Source organism: Peromyscus eremicus, chromosome 3 (genome assembly GCF_949786415.1).
Source record: "Peromyscus eremicus chromosome 3, PerEre_H2_v1, whole genome shotgun sequence".
Lineage (NCBI taxonomy): Eukaryota > Metazoa > Chordata > Mammalia > Rodentia > Cricetidae > Peromyscus > Peromyscus eremicus.
In genome coordinates this window covers 83,256,910-83,281,205 of record NC_081418.1, presented here as the reverse complement: position 1 = coordinate 83,281,205, position 24,296 = coordinate 83,256,910, and the positions used below count along the sequence as shown (strand labels likewise).

Genomic DNA, 24,296 nt, shown 5'->3' with positions numbered 1-24,296 from the left:
GCATAAATAAGCAAACACACATATATTCCATACACATAAGTAATAAATGGCTTTGCTTAGTTGGTAACCACTTGTTCTTATAGTAATTGTACAAACATCCATCCTACCCAAAACTTTCTGTCAGCTCCATAGTATCATCTTGTCCATTCTCTAAGCTTTTGTTTTCTTTAGCATTCTGCCTCTGTTAAAATGTCCTTGCACGGTCTTCCATTGCTTGGAAGTGTTCTCTGAAGAGAGTGAATCAACCTTACTATATTTCAGGACACCGTTAGCTGAAACTCTCAGCAGGAAGTAAAGCTGACATTGGAGCGTTACGTCACCAGCCAGTACACCCACCGTGGAAGGTGTTCAGAGAAGCTCATTTCACCACTGTCATCTCCCGCAGCCCGTCACTGTCACCCGCAGCCCGGCTCCCTCTGATGCCTCATGGTGGGCCTCCTGCTCCACCTCCCTACTGTCTGGATATTACCGCCATGGGCCACCATGATTGGCTCTCTAAGTTTCCCATCAGGTTCAGAGGGGAAAGCGTGTCTCATTGTATTTCCTCACTCCAAAACCAGCTCAGGTTGGAGTTGTGTTCCCCACGGCGGAACTAATTTAACTAATTTTAGGCTGTGTATACTGGGTATGAGATCACAGAAGTCAGGGGTCTGACCTATGCTGTGCATCACGCTCTCTCTCAGGTTCAGGGTTCTTGTTCCTGCCCTGTGCTCTCCTGGATAGCTGCTTCTTATACACTAAATGAAATCCCATCCCTCCTCCACCCTGCTGATCTCACCCGTTTAACTGTTCCCCAGTGCACCGTCCACACAGTGCTTTCTTTGACGGTTGCAATGACACTCGTGTGTCTCAGCACCGCTGCATCACAGGGACCATAAATGTGGACAAAACATTTTTCTTTCTCTCTATCTTTCTAGAATCTGGACACTAGCTAGCAAATCAAAGGTCCAACAAATGTCTGTTGAGTTACTCTGAGAATTCATGCATGCACGCTGGAGAGTCCTCCAGCCCCCAAGATGGAGACTCCTCTAGCTCCCCGGATGGAGACTCCTCCAGCCCCCCGGATGGAGACTCAGCTGCTCTATGGAGTGGCTCTTAGGACTTGTACACACATGTTAATTTAGTAGTTGCCTCAGCTGTTCAGAGGACAGCTAAGGAGGAGACATAATCGACGCCAACCCTCCCTGGGCCAATTACCTTCACAGAGAGGGAAGAGCCATCATCTGAATCCCCCAAAATAGAGTCAAGGACCTCAGTACAAATCCACCTCCCCAAATGCACAAGCACAGTTCAAGGGCCAATTGTACCACCTTCCTATCTTCTAAAGGAGTGACATCTCATCCATGATTAGAGACATAAATCAGTCTCATTTTGCTAACGTCTCAGCTGGTGGACGACAAAGCTGGGGTGTGAATTCACAACTGAACACTCCAGAGGCCGTTTGTATGAATCCACATTTCCTGAGACTCTTACCGGGACACGTAGCCTGAGTGTTTAACGTCGCTCCAGCTACTGTCACTGGCATCGGCACTCACAGAGTCGTATTTATTTTCAGTCTGACACTGAGTTTCAGACTCCTTCCTTTGCTGAGAAGGCAGAAAGCAGAGTTACTGTTAGTACGAGGCTGATCGGAAGTCAGCCGATCATCTTAGATTATGAGAGAACATTGAAAAACAAACAGCATTGGGAAAACAATGAAAAGCATCTATACAAGAAACAGCAATTCCCTTTCCTGCACTTCAGTAGGCTTACGTTCCCATTGCCAGCCCCCTTGTCAGTAAATGGATTCTTTTCTCCTTTTAAAAAGACTTTATTCTGTGTGTATGAATGTTTGCCTTCATGAATGTGGATGCACCATGTGCATACGTGTGTGCAGGTGCCCACCCAGGCCAGAAGAGCATGTCAGATCCCATAGAAATAATTACAGATGGCTGGGAGATGCGCTGTGGCTACTGGGAACTGAACCTGGGCCTTCTTGAAGAGAAGTAAGTGCTCTTAACCTCTGAGCCATCTTCCCAGCCCTGGTAGATGCTTTAAAAAAATATTCTGACTACAGGAAATTGAACTTGGCAATGTCTCTTTACCAACCTCAAAAAGACTTTCTAGAGGATATTAACTATTATCACGGTAAAGGGCAGAGGTAATAATGGCTCATCTATTCCCTAACTGATTCTTGTCCTGCTGGGTGCTGTGTAAGGGACTGAAGAGCTGGACAAGTAACTAACTGGTTCCAGAATGTCGTCGACAAGCAGAGAGAAATGAGACAGTCCCTATTAAATGCTTTGGCAAGGGGCAGAGGATGTTATTCATTTATTTACTTGGTTGTTTATTGTATATATAGTATTCTGTCTGCATGTATGCCTGCAGGCCAGAAGAGGGCATTAAATCTCATAATAGATGGCTGTGAGGCGCCATGTGGTTGCTGGGAATTGAACATAGGTCCTCTGGAAGAGCAGTCAGTGCTCTTAACCTATGAGCTATCTCTCCAGCCGAGGGTGATTTTGACGTAAGCAGAGAGCCTAACCTAAGGAATCTAAGGTGTGGGTAAAGATAAGTACAGAGCAGGCAAGGCATAACTCACTCAGAACCCTTGCATATTTGAAGAAGGACGAAGTTTATTCTAACAAAAATGTGAAGTCAGTTATTAGAGGTTCTAATAACTGATGCCAGGAAATGTGTTAAAATGGAGCTGGAGAATGGCTTTCAGACAGGGAGTGGACTAAGGGTATGAGCCCAGTCCGAGGATATTTCAGCAATCAGAAGACAAGCGATGGTATTTGTACCAAGGGAATGGAAATAGAGATAAGGAAATGAAAACTGAAGATATTTAGGAAGAAGACCTTGACATGACTAGGGACTGGTGAGGGAGAGAACAGCTTTGGCTGTGGTAAGAGAGCAGAGCACTGCAGTCTGAGACAGAAAATGCCAGTGGGACAGGCTGGGGACGGGATGGGATGGATGAGCACAGTCTGAGATAAGGCTCATTGGAGCTATTTGTATAGTTCTAACTGGACAGTTGCTCTAGAGAAAGGATTTGGATCTGGGAGGAAACCTTGATCCCAGCACCCAGGAAGTGGAGGCAGGCAGACTAACATCAGTTCTGGTCAACATGGTTACGGGGTAAGGCCCTTTCTAAAAAAAAGAAAAAAGGAGAGATGTGGGATTTGGGACTCTACAAGATGCTTGATGCTGAAAAGAACAGGAGAACCTGTGAGGAGACTGCAGAGCCCTGAGGTGTACTGTGGTGGCCAGAAGGAGCTGAGGAAGGTGAAGTCCTGAAGGACCCACTCAACTTCCAAGAAGGAGACTGGGAGGGCCGGGGTCGGGAAGTCAGAATGGAAAAGTCAGAGAGAAGCATACAACAGTGTCATCACAGAGGCTCAGCTAGGGGACAGGAAACTGTCCACTACGTTTAACAAAAGGTCATCTAGAGGTCTTGTCAAGGTCGGTTTTGAGAGTTGTAGGAATAAAAGCCAGAATGCAAAGTACAGAGGACTGAGTAAAGAGAAGGAAGCAGAAATGGGTGCAGCCATGCCTGGCATCACAGCCATTCAGGCCTCTACAGCACACGTACACAACAGCGTGCTCATAAATGTATTATTATTATAATTTAAAGATATTTTATTTTTATGTATGTGTGACCCTATGCCGAAATACATGTGGACACCCATGGAGGCCAGAAGAGGCTGTCAGGTTCCCTGTAGCTGGGGTCACAGGCAGTTAAGAGCTGTCTGATGTGGGTACACAAGAGCAGTAAGTGTTCCTAACCACTGAGCCATCTCTCCAGCCCTCCCGAGACATTATCAAAGACTTGCAAACCAACTGTGGCTAGTCTTCTTTCTGACTGTGCTTTGTCTCCTTTAGATACAGAGACACTGAACACTGTGTTGTAAGCACACACTGTACAAGACTGCAGCCTAGCAGCAGCAGGCTGTGTCATACTGTCTAGTATGCAGCAGCCTTGACCGTCTAGAGTGGAAGTACACTCTAGGACCTTTGCACGGTGATAAAATTGCCTAGTGACACATTTCCCAGAATGTTCCTTTGTAGCTAGAGTTTTCCTGCCTGGCCCACAGTCAGGACAAATCTCTCTCACCCACCAGTCCCACAGCTGCTCAGACCCAACCAAGTAAACACAGAGACTTATACTGCTTACAAACTGTATGGCCGTGGCAGGCTTCTTGCTAAGTGTTCTTACAGCTTCAATTAATCCATTTCTATAAATCTATACCTTGCCACATGGCTCATGGCTTACTGGCGTCTTCACATGCTGCTTGTCATGGCGGCGGCTGGCAGTGTCTCCCTCACTCAGCCTTCCACTTCCCAGAATTCTCTTCTCTCCTTGTCCCGCCTATACTTCCTGCCTGGCCACTGGCCAATCAGTGTTTTATTTATTGACCAATCAGAGCAATTTAACATACAGACCATCCCACAGCATTCCTTCTTGGCTAAATGATGGACGACTGTATAAGCACAAGTGATCCTGTGGTAAAATCAGAATACATTAACCTCCCCCTCCCGTAAGCTTTCTACACAGCAGACATTTGGAAACGCCTTAGGTTGAAAGAGCGTCTTACCCTGTGGGGCTGAGGGTGGAAAAGCCTGCGCACGATAAAGGTCGTGGCTATGATGCAAAGCAAGATGGTTCCAAATATTTCCTTCCACCAGTGCAGGAGGAGGACGGGGTCCTTCTTGCGGATGTTCTTGCTGTAATGTGGGCTCTCCAGGAATCTGACTGTGATCTGTGTGCTCCGTTTATTCCTTTCTCTCTTGTAGTACGGCAGATAGTAACCATTATCTGAGACAACAAACACCCAGAGGGTTTTCCTGTTAAGACAACTATAATAGTTCACCCCCCACACACACACACACACTTTTTTTCAAGACAGGATTTCCCTTTGTAGCCCTGACTTCCTGGAACTCACTCTGTAGACCAGGCTGGCCTCAAACTCAGAGATCTGCCTGCCTCTGCCTCCCAAGTGCTGGGGTTAGAGGCGTGAGCCACCATTGCTCGGCAATAGTCTTATCTTTAATGGCCAAAAATCAGGCCATTTTATGGTTATGACACCAATTCCTTTTCTTTTCTTTCTTTCCAGACAGGGTTTTCCTGTGCAGCCCACACTCAGACATGCCTGCCTCTGCTTCTCAAGTGCTGGGATTAAAGGTGTGCACTACCATGCCTGGCACCAATTCCTTGACTCTCTTGGACCCAGGTCTTCTGAATAACACACACTCTTCTTAACAGCTCAGTCGTTTCTCTACCTCAAACAGAGCATTTTAAACTTATGGTAAATAGTGATTAGGGAAAGCCCTTCCAAGGGCCGCCCCACTCATCACCTTACTGATAATGAAGTCAGTACTCAAGCTTCCTTCAAGGGGTCTTCCGCTTCCTTTCACTTGGGATCAGTTAAACACCAGATGCTACCACAGTCTTCCCTTACAGCGGTAGGACAACCTCCATCATGCTCTCTGGTTCACTCTGGGATGTCAAAGTGAATCTGTGCTGGCAACCAGCATGTCTTATTTTATTTATTACTTTAATTCTTATGTGTATGAACATTTTAACTGCACGTATTTATGTGTAGCATGTGCATGCCTGGTGCCCGTGGAGGTCAGAGGAGTGTTGCAGATCCCCTGGAACTGGAATTATGGACAGCTATAAGGCACTGTGTGGGTGCTGGGAACAGGACCCGGGTCATCTGTAGAACAATAAATGTTTCTAACCACTGAGCCACCTCTCTAGTGCCGGTACGTCTATTCTTAACCTTCCACTTTGCACTACACAGGGACAGACTAAAAAATTCTCTTTTACTGTTTTTTTGATCCATTTTAGGTGATGTCTACTATTTCTAGTTCACAGCCTTCTGTTTTCTTACTGATTTGAGTTACATAATAAATTTTCAGTTCTAACATCTAAAGTGACTAATGTTTTTATCTGATACCAAGCGGAGAATTTTAAAACTGTCAAAAGACTTCCATGTGTGACTATACCCCAATTTTATTTTATTTACTGATTTTAAATTATGTGTAGATGTGTGTGTGTTTGTGTTTTGGTATTTGTATGTACATGAATGCTGGAATTACAGAGGCCAGAAAAGGGCATCACATTGTGAGTCACCCCATGTAGGTGCTAGGAACCAAACTCAGGTCTTCTGCAAAAGCAATATGCTCTCCTAACTACTGAGCCACGTTTCCAGCCCCTATATCCTAACTTTAAAAAAATTTGCTTCTGCTGGACATGGTGGCACACACCTTTGGCACAGGTCTTTAATTCCAGCACTTGGAAGGCAGAGGCAGATGGATCTCTATGATTCTTAGGCCAGTCTGGTCTACACAGCAAGGTCCAGGCCAGCCAAGGCTATATAGTGAGACCCTGTTTCAAAAAAGAAAATAAATAAATTTTAATTGCTGCTGCTGATACTACACATGTTATTATTTTTGACTTGTGTATGAATTTTTCTGAGGATAAAAGTAAATGATATCGTCTTAGATCATTTTCATGTAGCTCTGTGAGAAATACCCATTTTCTTTTTCTGATCTTTTAAAAAAATTATGCACTTATTGTTTAAGTATGTGTACATGTGTGCTATGTGTCCATGTGGAGGTCACAGGACAACTTGCAGGAGGGGGTTCTCTCCTCCTATCACATGGGTCTAGAGCAACTCATGTTATCAGGCTTGGCAGCAAATCTCTTTATGTACTGGCCTATTTGAGACAGGGCCTCACTAAGTAACCCAGGCTGGCTTTGAACGCATGATCCTCTTGCCTCTGCCTCCTGAGTGCTGAGAATATAGGCTTGTGCCATCACGCTCAGCTGTTTTCATTATAGAGTTTATTATATATAGTCTATATTTTATAGTTAGATAAATTATATAATCAGAGAGGAATGAATCTTAACCATTAGAGCAAGGGGAAGCATCAAGCAGATTATTAAATTAGAGCTAATAATAAAACATAATACACATTTATGGACACTTAGGATGTGGCCGGAAGAATGCCAGTTCATATTGTTACCCACGATCTCCCAGGTGTGTCCAGTGAATATGTACTAGTTACTAGTGGTTTTACAGATATGAAAACCCAGACACAGGGAAGATGGGGTGCCCAAGCTAGTGTAGTGGCCACTGAGATTGGACCCTTACAGTCTAGCTGTGAAGCTTGTACTGCTTATGGCCTCCCAAATTTATTTTTCACTTTTCTATATGTCAATCAACTTACCTTCATCTAAATTCTATTGGTTAATTTCAAACAATTGAATGAGACAAATGAAACAAGTAATTTCCATTTATGAGTAATGACACTTACCATATGGATACTGTAGAATTGAAAGTGCACCATTACTGTATTCGTCATGGGAAAACTTATCATTACTTAGACATTTGTCAAATTCATCAGACCCAACCAAGACAGGAGTCCTAGAAGGAGAATCTAAAAAGAATGTAAACTATTAACCATGTGACTTTAATGAAAGGCATCACTTAGCCGATATTCACCCACAGCTTAGTTCAAGAACACAGGTCAAAGAGCCCAGCATCCTCGCTGTTGAGAAGCAAAGTCCTACACAGAACACGAGACTCAGAAGATGGCCCAGCTGCAGTCCTAGCTATTGGGGGGAAGGAAATACTGGAGCTCAGGAGCTGGAAATGAGCCAGGGCAACACAGATCATGTCTCAAGACAACAGACACAGAAAGTCTGTTCAAAGAATCACTTAAGTTCAGCAAGGTGGTTAATTGGGTAAAGGCATTTGCCAATCAAGTCTCAATCTGATCTTGGAAACTACATAACGGTGGAAGGACAGAATTCCTCTACAGCTGTCCTCAGACTGACACATGTATACAGGGCATGCATGTCCATAATAAAATTAAACTAAAAAAAAATTTTTAAAAAGTAATTCAAATACAATGTTTATAATAAATAAACAAAAGGTGTGGAAAGACAACTAAAGGATTTGGCCCAGTACTTCAATTCATTTATTTTTCTGAAAAATATGATGTGATAACCAGATAACTTTTTACTTATTTTCTCTCTCTCTCTCTCTCTCTCTCTCTCTCTCTCTCTCTTTTTAAATGCTATTAATGTTTGTTTGTTTTGAAGACAAGGTCTTACAGTGTAGTCCTGATTGGCCAGAACTCACTGTGCAGACCAGGCTGGCCTTGAACTAACAGAGATCGGACTGCTTCTGCCTCCCAAGTGCTTGGATTAAAGGTGTGCTTGTTCTTTTCTTGAGATAGGGTCTCTTGTAAGTTCAGACTGACCTCAGACTCACTATGTAACTGAATAAGACCCTCAACGCCTCTGAACCTCCTGCTCCCACCTTCCAGACGCTGGGAAGTTGCAGGCCTGTGCTACCACACCTGGCTTACTTAGACACTTTGGTGGTATTTGTAAAGTTTTTAAGTGACTTACGGATTAAGGGTTTCCATTTGATCGTCGGCAGAGGAATAATTGCATTTTCGCTATTGACAGACTCCAAGGCCTTTGGGCTTGTAGGGAACTTTTCTGAGACTCTGACAGATGACTGCAGGTACAGTTGGCCTCTGTACATCCCTGGGTCAACCACAAAAACATGTCAGCCACACAATGGAGTTCTTAAAAGTTTGCTTTGATTTAATGCACAAAGATGAATTCTTCGTCTGCTACACAGTTCTTTCCACAGAAGAAAGATGCTCAAGGCATTTACAGCTGACTCAACAAAACCGAAGATGTATAAGGCCTCTACATTGTTAGGTTGTGGGATAATCTTTTTGTACACTGTAAAGATGTGTCTTTGCCAAGACACCTTCTGATTGATTTAATAAAGAGCTGAAAGGCCTATAGTTATGAGGGAGAGAATAGGTGGGACTTCTGGGGAGAGAGGGGAACTCAGGGAGGAATCTGAGGCACCAGAAACTTGCCAGCCTGACACGGAGGAAATGGAATGCATGATACAGAGGAGAGTTAATGATCCACGTGGCAAAACACATATTAATATAAACAGGTTAATTTAAGTTTTAAAAGATAGCTGGGAACAAGCCTAAGCTAAGACCAAGCTTTCATACTTAATAAGAAGTCTCCGTGTCATTATTCAGGAGCTGGCAGTACAAAAAAAGTCCAACTACATTGTTTATATATGGCCTCTACAATGTTCCTCACTGAATAAATAGCGCCTTTACAATATCAGAAAACCACTCCAACCAAAACATTAAATAAGACTCCCTGAACTTTGAAGAGATGAAATGACTGTCTCCATAAGGGAAGTTTATCTACACAACTATAATTCCAGGGCCATGAGTAAGAGTTTGGCCAAATGCTATTGCAACACATACATGATATTTTCATTTATTTTACAAAGAGGAAGGCATTCTTTATTTCCATGAATATATTATTTAAATTTATATGTGATTTGTTCATATTGCCAAAGACATTCATATAACAGTTTTTCATGGAGACCAGGTTGAGGTATGGGTAGCATATAGTTTATATAATTTTATGACAATTTAGTAACCCAAACTAATCCAAACATATACAAAAAACTTATATGATATGCTAGTAGTCCAGAAGTGCAGGAGAACTTTGTTTCTGTTTTTCAGAAAAGCTGTAAAGATGCCACAAAATAAACAAACTACAGCCTGTAAGGGGAGAGCAAACCTATACAGATGTGAGGGAAGGATTTTATCTCTACGCAGTGAGAGCATTTCCAAGCCTTTCTAACATCAGTCTCAGACGAGAGAATAGACTATACTAATTAGACTGCAGAACCGGACAAACGGAGAAACTGTAGGAATGCAAATCGAGGCAGAGATGTCAAGGGCTGGCTCATCAGCGAAGGACTCTGAGACCGTTCACTGGCTACATCGACCCACCTAAGTACACGCTGTTCTCTGTGGCTCCTCGAGCGGCCTCCACAATGTCTTCTTCATCCTCCAAAACGTCCACATCATTGGCCGTGTAACTTGTATCGTCAAACAGACTGATGGGGATGACTTTGCCGTCCCTCACCAACCAGGCGGATGCAATCGGTGTACAAAACTAGACAAGAAGGGAAAACATTTAGGAACTTGAGCGGTACTTAAGAGGTTTCAACTTGTAAACGACATTTACTTATAACTTCTTCCTGGGTGTGGATGTGTGGTGTGAGCATGCGCGCGCACATGGAAGCTAGATGTTGATGCTGGCTGTCTTCCTTAGCTGCTTTTACTTATTTATTCTTATTTTACGAATGTGAGTGTTTTGCTTGCACGTACGTTTGGTGCACCACTTGCATGCCTGGTACCTGTGGAGGTCAGAAGTGTTGGGTCTACTGCAAACGGAGTTACGGGCAGCTGTGAGTAGCCATGTGGGTGCTAGAAATCTAACCTGGGTCCTCTGCAAGAGCAGCAACTGCTTCTAACCACGGAGCCCTCTACCTCTTCAGCTCCCCCATCTTATTTTTGATACAGGGTCTCTCACCAACTACAGGAACTCACTGTTTAGGCTAGGATGGCCAGCCAAGGAGCTTCAGGGATCTGACCTTTTCTGCCTTTCCAGGGCTGGCTATAGACCTGGATCTCCAGGCCTGGCTTTCCACGGGGGTGCTGGGGATCTGAACTCAGGTCCGCATGTGTGTGCAGCACGTGATTACTGACGGATTACATTTTGCCAGCTCCACAAAATGTCTCTTAAGGTCAGTTTTAAAGCAGAGATGAGTTGAGAACCCAAAATGGAGTTACCTCCCTCTAGCAATGTGTGTGGTCAAACAGGGACCGGGGGACACAGCCACCGAGTCAGTGGTCTCAAATACCTGATACTCCCATTCCAGGTGGCCTCCCTTCTTATTAAAAGCGATGACCTTCCAATCGGCAACGGAAACCTTTATCACCGTGTCCAGCATGGAACCTTCCTGTTCTTCCACATCTGAAATAATTTTAGAGTCTTCTTTGTTTCCACTGGGCTTAAAGGTGCTCTCAATAAATCCGGCTCTAGTTTCCATGTCTGGAATATACCGAAGTTCAAAGTGGCCAACACTGAAATTCCACCTTAAATTTACAAAGGTGTATTTTAGAATCTTATAGTGAAATGAAGGGACCGAATAACACAGCACTGTTTTTAGACTGAAGAAGAAAATAGAACAATTTTGTGATGATGAGAAAAAGTCACCACAACTTTCTGGAAAGGCATGCAATGCTGATTTCCACCACAAGAGGGCCTGAGAGAACTGTGGCTGATCCTTTGCAAACACTCATTCTGAGGCGGTAGACTGGAAACACCTAGGGCCAGATGGTCTCTCAAAAATTAACACGTTTCATAAAGCACAACAAAATCACCTTAAAATGAACTGACATGCAGCCTGCCTTAATTTCTTAGTTACTGAAGCACATTCCATTCAAGTGCAATAAAATACTGCCCAACAAACCAATATATAAGGCAAGGTCTATGCATCAATTTTAGATTCTAATGAAAAGATGGCCTTGCAGAACAACTTCAACTTTTTTCAGTCACCTAAACTCTACTGTCAGCTCTCTACTAACCAAGATAATGTGGGTCATTCACTCTGTCCTAGGGGTCTGTGTTCCTATCCATAAAGTGGCAATGTTTCCTCTAGAGTTATGAAACAGGAAAGCCACTAACTACTGACTTAACTATAATGTTATGTTGCTTGGATATAAAATGGTCTAGCTAAGAATTCTGAAATCTAGTAATATATGTACACACACACATATACACATATATATGTATGTATAAGTACATATACATATATGTTATGGAGCTTAGAACACACACACACTCTTCAGGTTCTGGTAACTCACAAATCTGCTAAGCTGCACTTCCGCTCCCAGGTGGCCGAGCTCCCACTGAGCTCTCAGAGTTAACAGCCTCAGCAGGATAAAGAGTGGCAGGTAAATGCAAAGCTCTATTCACAGGCCAGAAAAGGTAGAAAAAAAACAAATTTCAGGAGAGACACCTGAATTCTATTTCATCAGATGACAAAATCTGCAAGTCTGCTTCGGTTTCAAAAGATCAAGATGGGATCTAAAATGATTTTTTTTTTTAAACTACACAGACAACTCAGAGCTTAGTGTTTCAGGCTGAAAAAGTCTGGGCATGACAGAAGATCAGCATATCTAGTATTTGAATCATATATTTAAGTGGAGAAATTAGATAAATCACATTATTTGAAGAAACAAGAAGTACTGGATCAAATGAACGGCTAGTACTTTTAAAGAAAACAGTAAATGATTCTTCTAAAACTGGGAGCTGGGACTGCAGCTCAGGGATGGAACACTGCTTAGCACGTGCAAAGAGCTGGGTTTGATCTCCAGCATTACAAAAATGAAAAGATAAATAAAATAGGGCTAACAAGACAAACTATGAGACTACCCACAAGACACTCAAAGAGTACACATTAAGTTTGTCTTGAGAGTTTCCTGCCATCAAATAACTTCTCTCAGTCATTTTACTATGCCAAGTGTCACTGACCTAAGACTCCTGGCTACCACACCTTGAAGCACATAACGTGAAGCTGTTTGATGTCTATCAATATAAGCAGGTGATGAACCAGCCTGCCTCCATCTTAGGCTTAAAAGCTATCTTGTAGTAAAGACAAACTAGGTTCATTCCGTTTATGACTAAATCTGTTTCTCAAGGATTGGGCTGTGCCCCACCTGTAACCTTAACACAAATTGCCTGTTCCAGGTAATGGCAATCATGTCTTTGTTTCCAAAGTTGTTATAGCCATCTTGCAACCCTACCTTTGTTTCAAAGTTATTATGACTACCTTGTTATGACAATCTGTTATTATGACTACCTTGTTACTACCACCCTGCAATCATGTCTTTGTTTCAGGACGTTGTTATGACTAACTTGCTATGTTTATGTTCTGCTCCTCTAACTCCGCCTATTTTGTACGCCAAGTCCCCCATTGGAAACTCCCTACTCCTGAGCTATAAAAACCTTGTCTTCCTCAGGTCCAATGCTGACCTCTCAAACCCTGCCTTAGGGGGAGGCAGCCCATGTACATGAATAAAAAAGCTTGCTTTAATTAACTGCTTGTTTTGATTAATTTGGCCATGATGATTTGGGTTGGTGGTCTTTCTCCTCAAATCTTTGGGATTAACACAGGAAGGCATTTGCTTCTCTTAAAAGTACATTGTGCTTTTAGATTAATAAATAGTTCACAGAAACTCTATGAAGGAAAGTCTGTGAGAAATCTTGACTTTAAAGGAGTCTCCCCCAGATATCCCCCAGGGTTTCCCTGCATGGCCGGGACTCAGAGATCCACCTGCCTCTGCTGGGATTAAAGGTGTGTGCCACCATGCTCAGCTACTGAAGAAACTTCTAAACAATGCCATCAGCAGTATTCTGATACCCACTTCTCACTGCCACTGCGAGGCCCAACAGCTCGCACGGTCTTCTGTGTGCGCTGCAGAAGCAAGATGTCTTCCTCTTCTTCCATTTCATCGCTATCCCATCTGCGACACCCCAAGGCAGAACAGATATACCTCAGCTGAAAAGACAGATATAAAATGAGTCAAGGAAGCAACATACATGCATGCACGCACACCTCTATATAGCCTTGGCCAGCCTGGAACTTGCTCGTGTAGACAAAGCTGATTTTGAACTCACAGAGATCTATCTGCCTCTCCTTATAAATGTTGGGATTAAAGTGTGTGTCACCATGCCCAGCACAAGATCTCTCTCTCTCTCTCTCTCTCTCTCTCTCTCTCTCTCTCTCTTGAGACAGTGTTTCTCTGTGTAATAGCCCTGGCTGTCCTGGGACTTACTTTGTAGACCAGGCTGGCCTGGAATTCAGAGATCTGCCTGTTTCTGCCTCCCTAGTGCTAGGACTAAAGCCAAGCACCACCACACTTATTATTTTTAAAAAGTAAAATAAAATTTTAAAAAACGCATAAGAAGTACCCAAGTAATGAGCATCAGTTTGATTACTAAATCCTAAAATGAGTTTTTTAGAACCATGAAAGTTCCAGCAATATTTGAAAATCACAGTGAGTGATTTTAAGGATTTACGTAATTTGAGCCCTATTTGGGAGAACACCATGGAATATATAAGAAGAAATAAATAACCAATGACATCTTTGCAAAAATGTCATTACTGAAATTCCAGATGAGCCCCCAATTTCCATCTAGCATTATGGATACAGTTTTGAAAAATACCTTTTCTAATACCTTTTGGCTTAAGAAAAAAGGAGGATCCTCAGTTTGATCCAAACTAAAATCCCCACAGAAGGTTGATGACATACTGGAATCCCAGACTTTTTGCAGTAGTACATCCAGCCAGAGAACCAGGTGACTGGGTCCAATCTTGCTGTTTTGCAGAGGAGAATACTAACATAAAGGAGACTGAAGACTGACGCCCTTGTCTTTTAGAAAAAGCAACAATGGCCAGCCTGGATAGCATGGGATCCTCTGGACCCAGATGCGGGTGAAAGGAGAAGACAAAAACAGGCCCAAGAGGGGTGTGAAGGGCCCAGCACCTGGGTGAGGAACCGCTGAACTGTGGCAACCTAAGAAGTCACATTCCCACTCTTCCTTTTCAGAGTGTAAACCTATACAGAAAATGTTTATATATCCAGGGGTTTCAAAATGATGGTTTAAATTACTTACTCCTAACAATGGATTTACATTACAGACCCGATCTCAAGAAGGCTGATTCTGGATTTATCCCCAAGCTCTTGTTAGAGAGAATCTATGTCATTAATGACTTTGCTATCAGCCTGATCTAAGGCAAATCTGACCTTGGAGTTTCTGAATCTGCTAAAGTCTCAATTCCTTATCTGTTTAGTGAGCATAGGCTTTCTCCTCGGGCAATTTTATAGGACTAAACCATACAAACAAACAGCAAATACTCTTATCATCATGATTATCATTAATCTTTGAAGGTTTCTTCTCCTGTAAAGATGTGAATAAAATGCATAATCCTTAGGAATATTATGAAGATCTAAAAAAAATGCACTACAAAAGTGCCTAGCATAGCAGATCACATTTATTAATTCTCCTCTCCTCCTGTTCTCCTGGCTCTGAAGTTGACTCCCGTATTTTTTGTTATGAGCCTTTAACAGCTGGGCCATCTCTCCAGCCCTCTGATGTCTTATTAAAACAAATTCTACCTTCTGTGGGCAGATTTTTCTATCCCGCCAGCCAGCTCCCAAATAATCACATGGAGACTTATTATAAATTATGAAAGCTTAGCCGATAGCTTAGGCTTGTTTCTAACTAGCTCTTATAACTTAAATGAACCCATTTCTATTAGTTTACATGCTGCCACGTGGCTCATTACCTCATCTCTGTATAGCTCATGCTGCTTCCTCTGTGTCTGGCTGGTGATTCCGCCTTCTCCTTCCCAGCATCCTCTCTGCCCCCCAAATCCTGCCTAGCTATTAGCCATTTAGCTTTTTATTAAACCAATCACAGTGGCATATCTTCACAGTGTAAAGGGACATTCCACAACAATCCCCAGGGGAAAATTACAAAAAAGCTCAACTGCCAACTCAAAATCCTGGCGAGCTCAAGTTTACACAGCAAGCTCTAGGCTAGCCAGCTACACAGTGAGACTGACTAAAAACCCTGTTTCTTCTATCCCATTGTTTTCCAACACCCCTCACATATACACTGTCACTCACCTTTCCACTATATGCACTGAGTCCATACGTAGTAAGAGATTTTCCTCCAACCAAAACAACATCATCTCCAAATTTATATGAAGATTCGAGAAGGGACTCCACAGTGAAAGGAACGGTCTCCATGCTCTCTCGGTCTCGGTCCCACTGGAAGAGGTCCCCGTCCAGCGAAGGAATTATCATCTTATTCCCAAACACCTGAAACAAAAGCTGGCTTTTAAAAGCCTCGTACCTTGAAGAGCAGTAACCGAGGTCTAGGGTTTGAGCAACACATAAAACAACACAGTCTGTCAACCAGAAGTGACTGGCAAGAACCGCCATCACTTCACGGGCCTACAGTCCCCTGGCCTGACAGTCCAGTACGGTTTTTTCTCAAACTCCGCTATGGGTCAAGAAAGTTTCATACTGATGAGTAAGTAGCCAAAAGAGAGCCTGGGGATCCAGTGAAGTCAGAAAAGGTTACTGTAGTCTTTATAGCCATTAATACGCTAAGGAGCAGTATGGTTTTCTAGTAAATGGGTGACATGCATTATTTTCTAGGCCTTCGTTATTCCAGCCAGTTACTGTCAGATCAACGGAACACAGGGTGAGGGATGGATGCTAATCAACCAGTGCCCCTTTTCTTCATTTCTCAAAGCTGCTGTGAGTAGGACGGCTAATAACTAGGCCTCCTACGTGTTTTATGTGGGCGGTCATCCTTCCTTCTTTAAACAACATCTATCTCTTGTTTGTTTGGTTTTTTGAGACAGGGTTTATCCTCGTAGCCCTAGCTGTCTTGGAACTCTCTTTGTAGATCTCTTTGTAGACCTCAAACTCAGAGGTCCACCTGCCTCTGTCCCCCAAAAGTGCTGGGATTAAAGGTGTGTGCCACCATGCCCAGCTACACAAACTCTTGATAGATGGCTCAGGAGAGGCAAGTAGACAAACAAAAATCCCCGCCACATGGAGCTTGAATTCTGGTGTCTAGGGACAAACGTCAAAAGTAGATGATTGATAATATGTTAGTGATAGAGATCACTAAGAGGAAAGTGGAATTAAAGATTAAGGGGCAGAGGAAAATGTGGGTTGAGTGACAAGGAACTGTCAAAAAAGAACTCATGGCAGATCCTGCTGAGAAAGTTAATAATACCGGGGCAAAGCTCTCAACATGAGACAGTAGATCATGTTGACATTTGGCAAGCAAGCTTGCAGAGGTCTCTGGGTAGAAATGACCTGGTCATAACTGAGGCAACAGGAAGAGAGAGAACAGGCTGGGGACAACAGTGGAGGCATGGACAACAGGCAGAAGATGAAGATTGGTTAACTGAAGAAGTGAGGAAGTTGCCAGGGTGGTGTTGTAGCAGGAGGGTCTCAATGGTGGGTTCTCTGGGCAGCACGGGCAAAAGAAAGGAAATCGGGGCATGACCCAAGGTCTCTGGCCAAGGATGTCTTAGGAATTCTAGTTCAGATCTTCACGGCATCTCCCTACTGTTGGCATTAAAAATAAAATGTCACTAACTCCAATTAATGACACATTTCTGTCTTGATCAATCAGGCTTAAAACTCTGGGAAGAGAGAATATGAAAGTGTTAAAGACTACAAACGAACCCCTCAAACAAATGCCAGCCGTAGGCTTTAACACAAGACTCCCTGGATGCCTTGGTTCTGAAGCAGCGGCCTTTCTTTAAGTAGTTCTAAGTTGGCATTCAACTCACTCTCTATACTTCCTGTATCTCTGCCTTAAACTTTGGGGGTCTGGAAGACACGTGAAGACCACTGTCCTAATTCACTTCTTTCATACTCTAGTTCAAATCCTTAGTAGGTGTGACCTGAGCTATATAATATAACCTCTTTATAGATCTCGGCTGGAAATTCTTTCAGTCTAAGCTGATCTATCTTTTAGATTAATCACTCTGGGCCCAATAAGCTTGTTATGACACCACTGAAAAATCTTCAATGGCTCTTTATTATCTTCTTACTAAAAACCCCAATCCTAAGGACCTGAAGTCCCGTAGAGGACATTCAAAGTCTGTGTGACCTCCAACAACCTTTCTGTCACTTGTCTTTCCCTTTTCCCTGTGTGGGCAGAAATCCGGCAATGGTTACTTAACCAAACAATTACCATTCCTGTTACCACTCATTAATTCACTGGCAATGTGTTTCTTCTCCCCGGAACACCTTATACAACTGCCCACTGAAACTACCCGGCCTTCTACCTGATCACTTATCTGTTTCAAAGTCGAAGAAAATACTGGTAGTGTACACTTGCTGACAGAAGTGTACCCTACCCCATAGCACAGCACTATTATTTTTGAGGTGCTAGGGACTGAACCAAAGGTCTCGGGCACCCAGGCAGTGGGCTAGTGTTCTACTCTCCAGCCCCTCTGCTTTACTTCCACATCTCTGTTTCCTTCAGATTTATCCATTTGATGTGTTTAGGTGCCTGTCTGTGGTGTGTACCACATGTATGCAGTGCCCATGGAGGTCAGAAGAGGATGTTGGACCTCTTGGAGCTGGGGTTACAGATGGTTGTGAGTTGCCATGTGGGCACTGGGACCTGAACCCAGGCCTTCTCTCTCTGTCTCTCTGTCTCTCTCTCTGTCTCTATCTCTGAGACAGGATTTCAGTGTAGCCCTGGCTGGCCTGGAACTTACTCTGTAGACCAGGCTGGCCTTGAACTCACAGAGATCACCTGGCTCTGCCTCCTGGGTGCACCACCATTGCCCGATGCAGCCAGTGCTCTTAACCACTGAGCCATCTCTCCAGCTCACTCTGTATCAAATTTTTCTGCGATGGGGGTGAAACCCAGGGCCACAGGCATATTAAGTGAGTGCTCTGCCACTGAACTACGTCATTCTTAGCCCTCTACTTCACTTCCTGTGGTAACTAGAGCTGAGACTCTATTATGTTCTCAAAATTGTTTATTACAGAAATATTTACCAGGCAGAGCAATGTTTACACTTTGTATCCAGTGACTGTTAATATGCTCAACCCTAAAGCCCAGATTTTCATTTTCTACCAAAAAGGAAACGTCTGAGTCTAGGGCTGAGGTAGAGTCTAGTACAAGATGAGCCATTACAATCTTATTACAACAAAAGCAAAAGTAAGTGCTATTAAGAAGATAAAAATAAAAAAAAAAAGAATTCCTGAGTTTAGACCAATAAAAAAATAAGTATCAATGAAAAATGAGAAGATTGGAGTTTGGAAAAATTAGCATTTTATAACCATGGGAGTAAAGTTTAGATCAGACAAGAATTATCAATGTTAATTCTAGGCAGAAATTTTGACAAGGATATCTACATGGTCTTTCTATTGTAGTTTTGAGAGAGTGTTCATATTGTAGCCCAGGCTGCCCTAGAACTCACTATGTAGCTCAGGCTGGCCTCAAACTTAGAGCAACCCTTCCACATGTCTCCCAAGTGCTGTGATTACCAGGCATGTGCCATCATAGCTAGCTAATATCTGATCTTTTTTATAAGTTTTCCAAAGACATTGGAATGTATGCCACCTGATATTACTGAGTTTAAAATTACCATTTATTCTTAGCTTCCTTATATCTCTTTCTCTTTCTTTTAAATGTTATTTTATGTGTATTGGTGTCTTGCCTGCATATATATCTCTGCATTACATGTGTGAGCTATGGGCAGCTGTGAGCTGCCATGTGAGTGCTGAGAATTGAGCCCAGGTCCTCTGGAAGAGCACTTAGTACTCTTAACCACTGAGCCATCTCTCCAGCCTCCTTCCTTTATTTCTTGATAACAGCATATTATATTTAAAACAATTAGCTTTGTATTTGTAGAATGTCTGACTTAAAGTTGCCATTACAACAAATTCGTGTTGTGATATAGATACTATACAATAACAATATGTAGACGATATGTATGCCATTTTAAGAAACCAATAAAAAATTCAAGTACTTACTGTTGTCTTCCAGCATATGTTAGGGATTTGACATTCTACACAATAGAATGGCAGATTTGAATTACAGTAAATTCAAAGGGTTGGGGGGGGGCACTGTCACCAAAGAAGAATCAGTGGGTCTGCCGCAAGCAGGGAGCATTTCCTTTGACATGTTTCCTCTTCCCCTAAAGGAGCAGCTACTTTGCAGGGAATGCACAGGCTCCTAACTGCAGAGAGCAAACTGATGTGGACTGAAATTCAAGGAGGACCTCTGCATCCCCATCGTCAATTAAAACAAAGGTTTTAAACAACCAAGAAGGTTTGAGATGACTGACCACACTGAGCAGTTAAACCCTCAATGGTGGTAACTCAGTAAACACAAAACATAAGATAGAATAATTGTGATTCAGTATTGAATCATTCTGTCACCCTTCTGGATGATGATTTTAGAAGTTTATTTTTCAATAGCTGCTCTTTGCTGATTGGCTGCCTATGAGTCATACTTGAGGCCGGTGACCTTTGCACCAATCTTTGCAAAGCCTTTCAGGCTCTGGATATGAAAGCAGATGGTGCTTTTCCTGGAGAGCCTGAGCAGTGATCTATATGTATGCAGTTCAGGTAGAGATGACATCACCCCTCACAATAGCATTACCTCATCCTCTAAGCAAAGGAATGAGTCATTCTGATAGTCAGCTCTGAATCTCTAGACAGAAAAAAATGTAGGTTGCATGCCATGTGATGCACAACCACATTCCTCCCATCTGTCTCTGTGAGCGGCTATTTGTTCCGATCCGCTGCTTTGCAGCTCAAGCTAATTATGGGACTCCGGTTTCCCTTTGGTCATTTAAAAAAACATACATTCTTGCTGTCTACTTATTCCCTCTATTTGTTTTCCCCTGTTCATAGTTTTAAGACAAAAGATCTGTCACACTGGCTAGCAAGCTCAATACCAAAGATCTAGAGCCTTTTCTGTGCAATTACCAAGAATTAGCAGCTGAGCAAAGTCATTGACTTCTGCGACTGAACAGAAAGCTAAGCGGCACCCTGTGCACGTGTAATTGGAACTGCTGTCTGCAAGACTACGGTAGAAATAAGAACTCTGATCTTCTCTGGAAAAAGGAATCTCCGTTGAAGAAGAGAAAAAGAAACTTTACAGTGAATATCAGGGAAAAAAAAATCCTCCAGCCGCACGGGACTGTTTCTTGCTTAGTTCTTCGTCACGTTCTATGTGGCCAAATATTCAATTTTAACTTACTATGAAATATTTCAAACATGAAATGTAACAAGGCCAGTGTGGCAACCCTCACGTAATGATTTCCAATAACTACCGATACTTTGCCAGGCGGTTCATAAAAGCATCAGGACATTTCCCAGATTGTCCCAAAGATCAACTTCACAATGAGGAATTCCACATGAATACTTCTACTGATTCCTCACACCCCAGTAAGAGCCTCTTTTTCTTTCTTTTCTTTTCTTTTTTTTTTTTTTTAATTTTTCGAGACAGGGTTTCTTTGTGCAGTCTTGGCTCTCCTGGAACTCACTCTGTAGACCAGGCTGGCCTTAAACTCACAGAGATCCACCTGTCTCTGCCTCTTGAGTGCTGAATTTAAGGTGTGCACCACCACTGCCTGGCTCATTCCTCTTTTCTTCAATTTTTAAAAAAAATATTTTTCATTTTACTCTATGGGCATTTTACCTGAGCATATGTCTGTGCACCACACGCGTGCCTGGTGACTGCGGAGGTCAGAAGAGGGCACTGGAACCCCTGGAACTGGAGTGACGGACAGTTGTGATCCACTATGTGGGTGCTGCAAACTGAACCTGGGTCCACCTCTTTCTAGTCCCATCACTCCCCTTTTCAAGAAAGGATTCTATGTCCTATAGAAGGTCCCACAGTCACGACCTCACACATTGTTTAACTTCTTCTTTTTTTTTTTTTTTTTTTTGGTTTTTCGAGACAGGGTTTCTCTGTGTAGCTTTGCGCCTTTCCTGGGACTCACTTGGTAGTCCAGGCTGGCCTCGAACTCACAGAGATCCGCCTGGCTCTGCCTCTGCCTCCTGAGTGCTGGGATTAAAGGCATGCGCCACCACCGCCCGGCTTTAACTTCTTCTTTTATCCCATGCATTTCCTGGAATGGGTACTTCATACTGGTGCTATTTCCTTTTATGTTAGGAGTCTGTGAACTGCATAGGCTAAGTCTTGCCCAATCAGTTTCATTAAGAAAAGTCTTATCGGGCGGTGGTGGTGCACGCCTTTAATCCCAGCACTCGGGAGGCAGAGCCAGGTGGATCTCTGTGAGTTCGAGGCCAGCCTGGACTACCAAGTCAGTTCCAGGAAAGGTGCAAAACTACACAGAGAAACCCTGTCTCGAAAAACCAAAAAAAAATAAAAAATAAAAAAAATAAAAGTCTTATTATAACCCAGTCATACATTCTTTTATTTGCCTATTATCCATGATCACTCCTGAGCTCCAACTGCAGGGTTCACTATAATTACAACAATCCTTATAATAGCAACAGAGACCATGTGTCCCTCCATGTCTAAGGCACTCACCATCGGGACCTTCACATAAAAAGCCTGGTGGCTCCTGTGTTACGTCATAGTACAAGGTGTACAGTGTTTGTCTGCTCTACTTTCAGTGATGTTGCTACCCAACAGTGAGTTCTAGGGAGTCAGCTCAATTTTCCCACTTAAAAACGTCCCATCAATTTTTCATTGTAGTGTTGGTTGATGAGCCTATTATTCATCTAAACAAAACAAAATAGTGATTTCTAATTTAATTGCTTTTTCTGTAATTAGCCAAAATTTTTTTTTTTAAATAAAGAATTTCCACTCATTCTGCTTTGGAAGTCAGATGTGTATACACAGCTGTTTTGTCAGTGAGCGACTGAGACATTAACCATCACCAAATCCCAAAGTTGTATTCACGCACAGTGTGACTAAAAGTTGAAAACGGCTCCTGTGACTTAGCGATGCTAGTCTGCTCTGTAACCCACAAGGAAGTACAGTGACCGGGACAGGAAGTCAAGTTCTAGATGCAGCATGGGAAAGAAAGATGAAGAAGGAAAAGGTGAAGAGAAGGTGGCAAGGATGAAAACTATCACGTTTCAACAAGGAGGAACCACCAGAGAGAACTGTGAAAACAGCTGGAGAAGACCATTACCCCGGAGCACTCACCACAGGGGAACACAGCCCTGCCCACCTCCGTTACTACGGGGCCTCTATGGCACAAGACAGTACAACAGAGATGCAAGGAACCAAGCCGGAGAACTCATTAACACTAGGAAGGGGCAAACTAGGTGGCCGGTACTCATCAAAAGCACTAAGCTGTGCACCCTGCTTCCTCAGAACAACGGCTTTAAGCCAAGCCTCATGACAGACTGCTCTGCACCTCACCCAGCCCCACTCCTTAGGTCCCTCACACCACTCCACACTTGCTGGGAGACCATGGATAAAAACTAACACTTAGATGTTTTACATTCCTTACACTGACTTATTTCAGTAATTACTCCACAACTAGTTTATTTGTTTATCTAAAAGTCAGTGGTTAGTGTAGCGGGAGGCTGCATACATGCCACCATGGGCGAAGTCAAAAGACAACCCGCAGGACCCAGTTCTCTTCTTCCACCAGGTGGAGTCGAGGGACCGAGCCCAGGGCGTCAGGCTTGGGGGCGGGTCTCTTCACCAGCTGAGTCATCCTGCCAGCCTTTCCACAACTATTTGTAAAAGACACACCTCTTCCGGTCCCTCACTTACTGATGGATGTTTTCACTTTGGCTCGCTAATAAATACGCTTGCTCACGTCTCCTCCGCCTCCTCTTCAAGCTTCCCCAAATCCTCTACAATCAAAATGGAAAGGATTTTTTGGACATTCTCTTTGCCGCCCACTCATAGACTCATCTCTGCTGTTCTCTCTTATGCCATTTCAATCCTGTCAGTCTGCTAAGCATGCTACAGCCCTCCCTCACCACATAATCCTCACTCCTCTCCCAGGGTAGTCCTCTCCCTCCCTTCCGTCTGAGCAGTTTCTCTTCATCATCTAATTCTGGGATGCCTTCTCCGACCACCAGACCTGGTGACCAGCCCTCCTTCCTCCATGTCCTCTTACTGCTCCATCCTGTCTTGGGGCACTTACCGCACTCAATTCTGTTATCCACACCAGAGCTGTTTCCTATCTGCCTCCCTCCCTAGCTCTGTACAGGACCAGGAGAGTTCCGTGACAGAAGGATCCCAGCTGTCCCGGCCACTCCTATACTCAGCACACGGTCCTGAGTGACCAGCACACCCCACCACAGCGATGACTTGGATTGGCCTGTGTTATGTTTGGCGCCTGTGGCTATCCCCACTGGGGTCATCTGACAGATGCAGTTAAGGGCTCATAACATGCAGATCAGCATGAGGCTGATGAGTAATTAACCTAGAGAAAATACATGAGGAATTATAATTATCAGTAGAGAAAATACAAATATATTCATAACCATTGGGGTATTTAAAAAAAAAACTACAAGATTTTGCAAAGAGGGAAAAGAATAAGCAAGAAGACTGAAATATTTATTTATTTAGGGACATGTTTTTGCTATGTAGTCCTGGTTTGCCTTGAACTCACAGCAGTCCTCTTGCCTGAGCGCCACCCCCACGCCCCACCCCCACGCCCCACCCCCACGCTGGGTTTACAGGTGTGATGCCTGGCGAGACTGTACTGGAAATTGTATGAATGCTGAAAAGAAAGGAGCTGCAGGAAGGCTTTGGGGTGCACTGGCCCACTGCAGCAGACAAAGTTCTCAGCTTCCTGGAGTTACAGATGGTTGAGATGTCGGTTCTG

General features: G+C 43.3%; 1 protein-coding gene across 1 annotated transcript in view; it reads right to left on the bottom strand.

Annotated features, from left to right (window-relative positions):
• The window catches only part of Eif2ak3 (eukaryotic translation initiation factor 2 alpha kinase 3), a 68,333-nt gene that overhangs the window by 18,015 nt on the left and 26,022 nt on the right, over nt 1-24,296 (bottom strand). Inside the window, exons 3-10 of the mRNA XM_059257928.1 lie at nt 15,598-15,792; nt 13,330-13,463; nt 10,761-10,995; nt 9,844-10,009; nt 8,408-8,548; nt 7,306-7,428; nt 4,578-4,798; nt 1,474-1,586 (exon numbers count right to left, since the gene is read on the bottom strand). Coding sequence (XP_059113911.1) covers nt 1,474-1,586; nt 4,578-4,798; nt 7,306-7,428; nt 8,408-8,548; nt 9,844-10,009; nt 10,761-10,995; nt 13,330-13,463; nt 15,598-15,792 — 1,328 coding nt within the window. The remainder of the gene's footprint in view (nt 1-1,473; nt 1,587-4,577; nt 4,799-7,305; nt 7,429-8,407; nt 8,549-9,843; nt 10,010-10,760; nt 10,996-13,329; nt 13,464-15,597; nt 15,793-24,296) is intronic.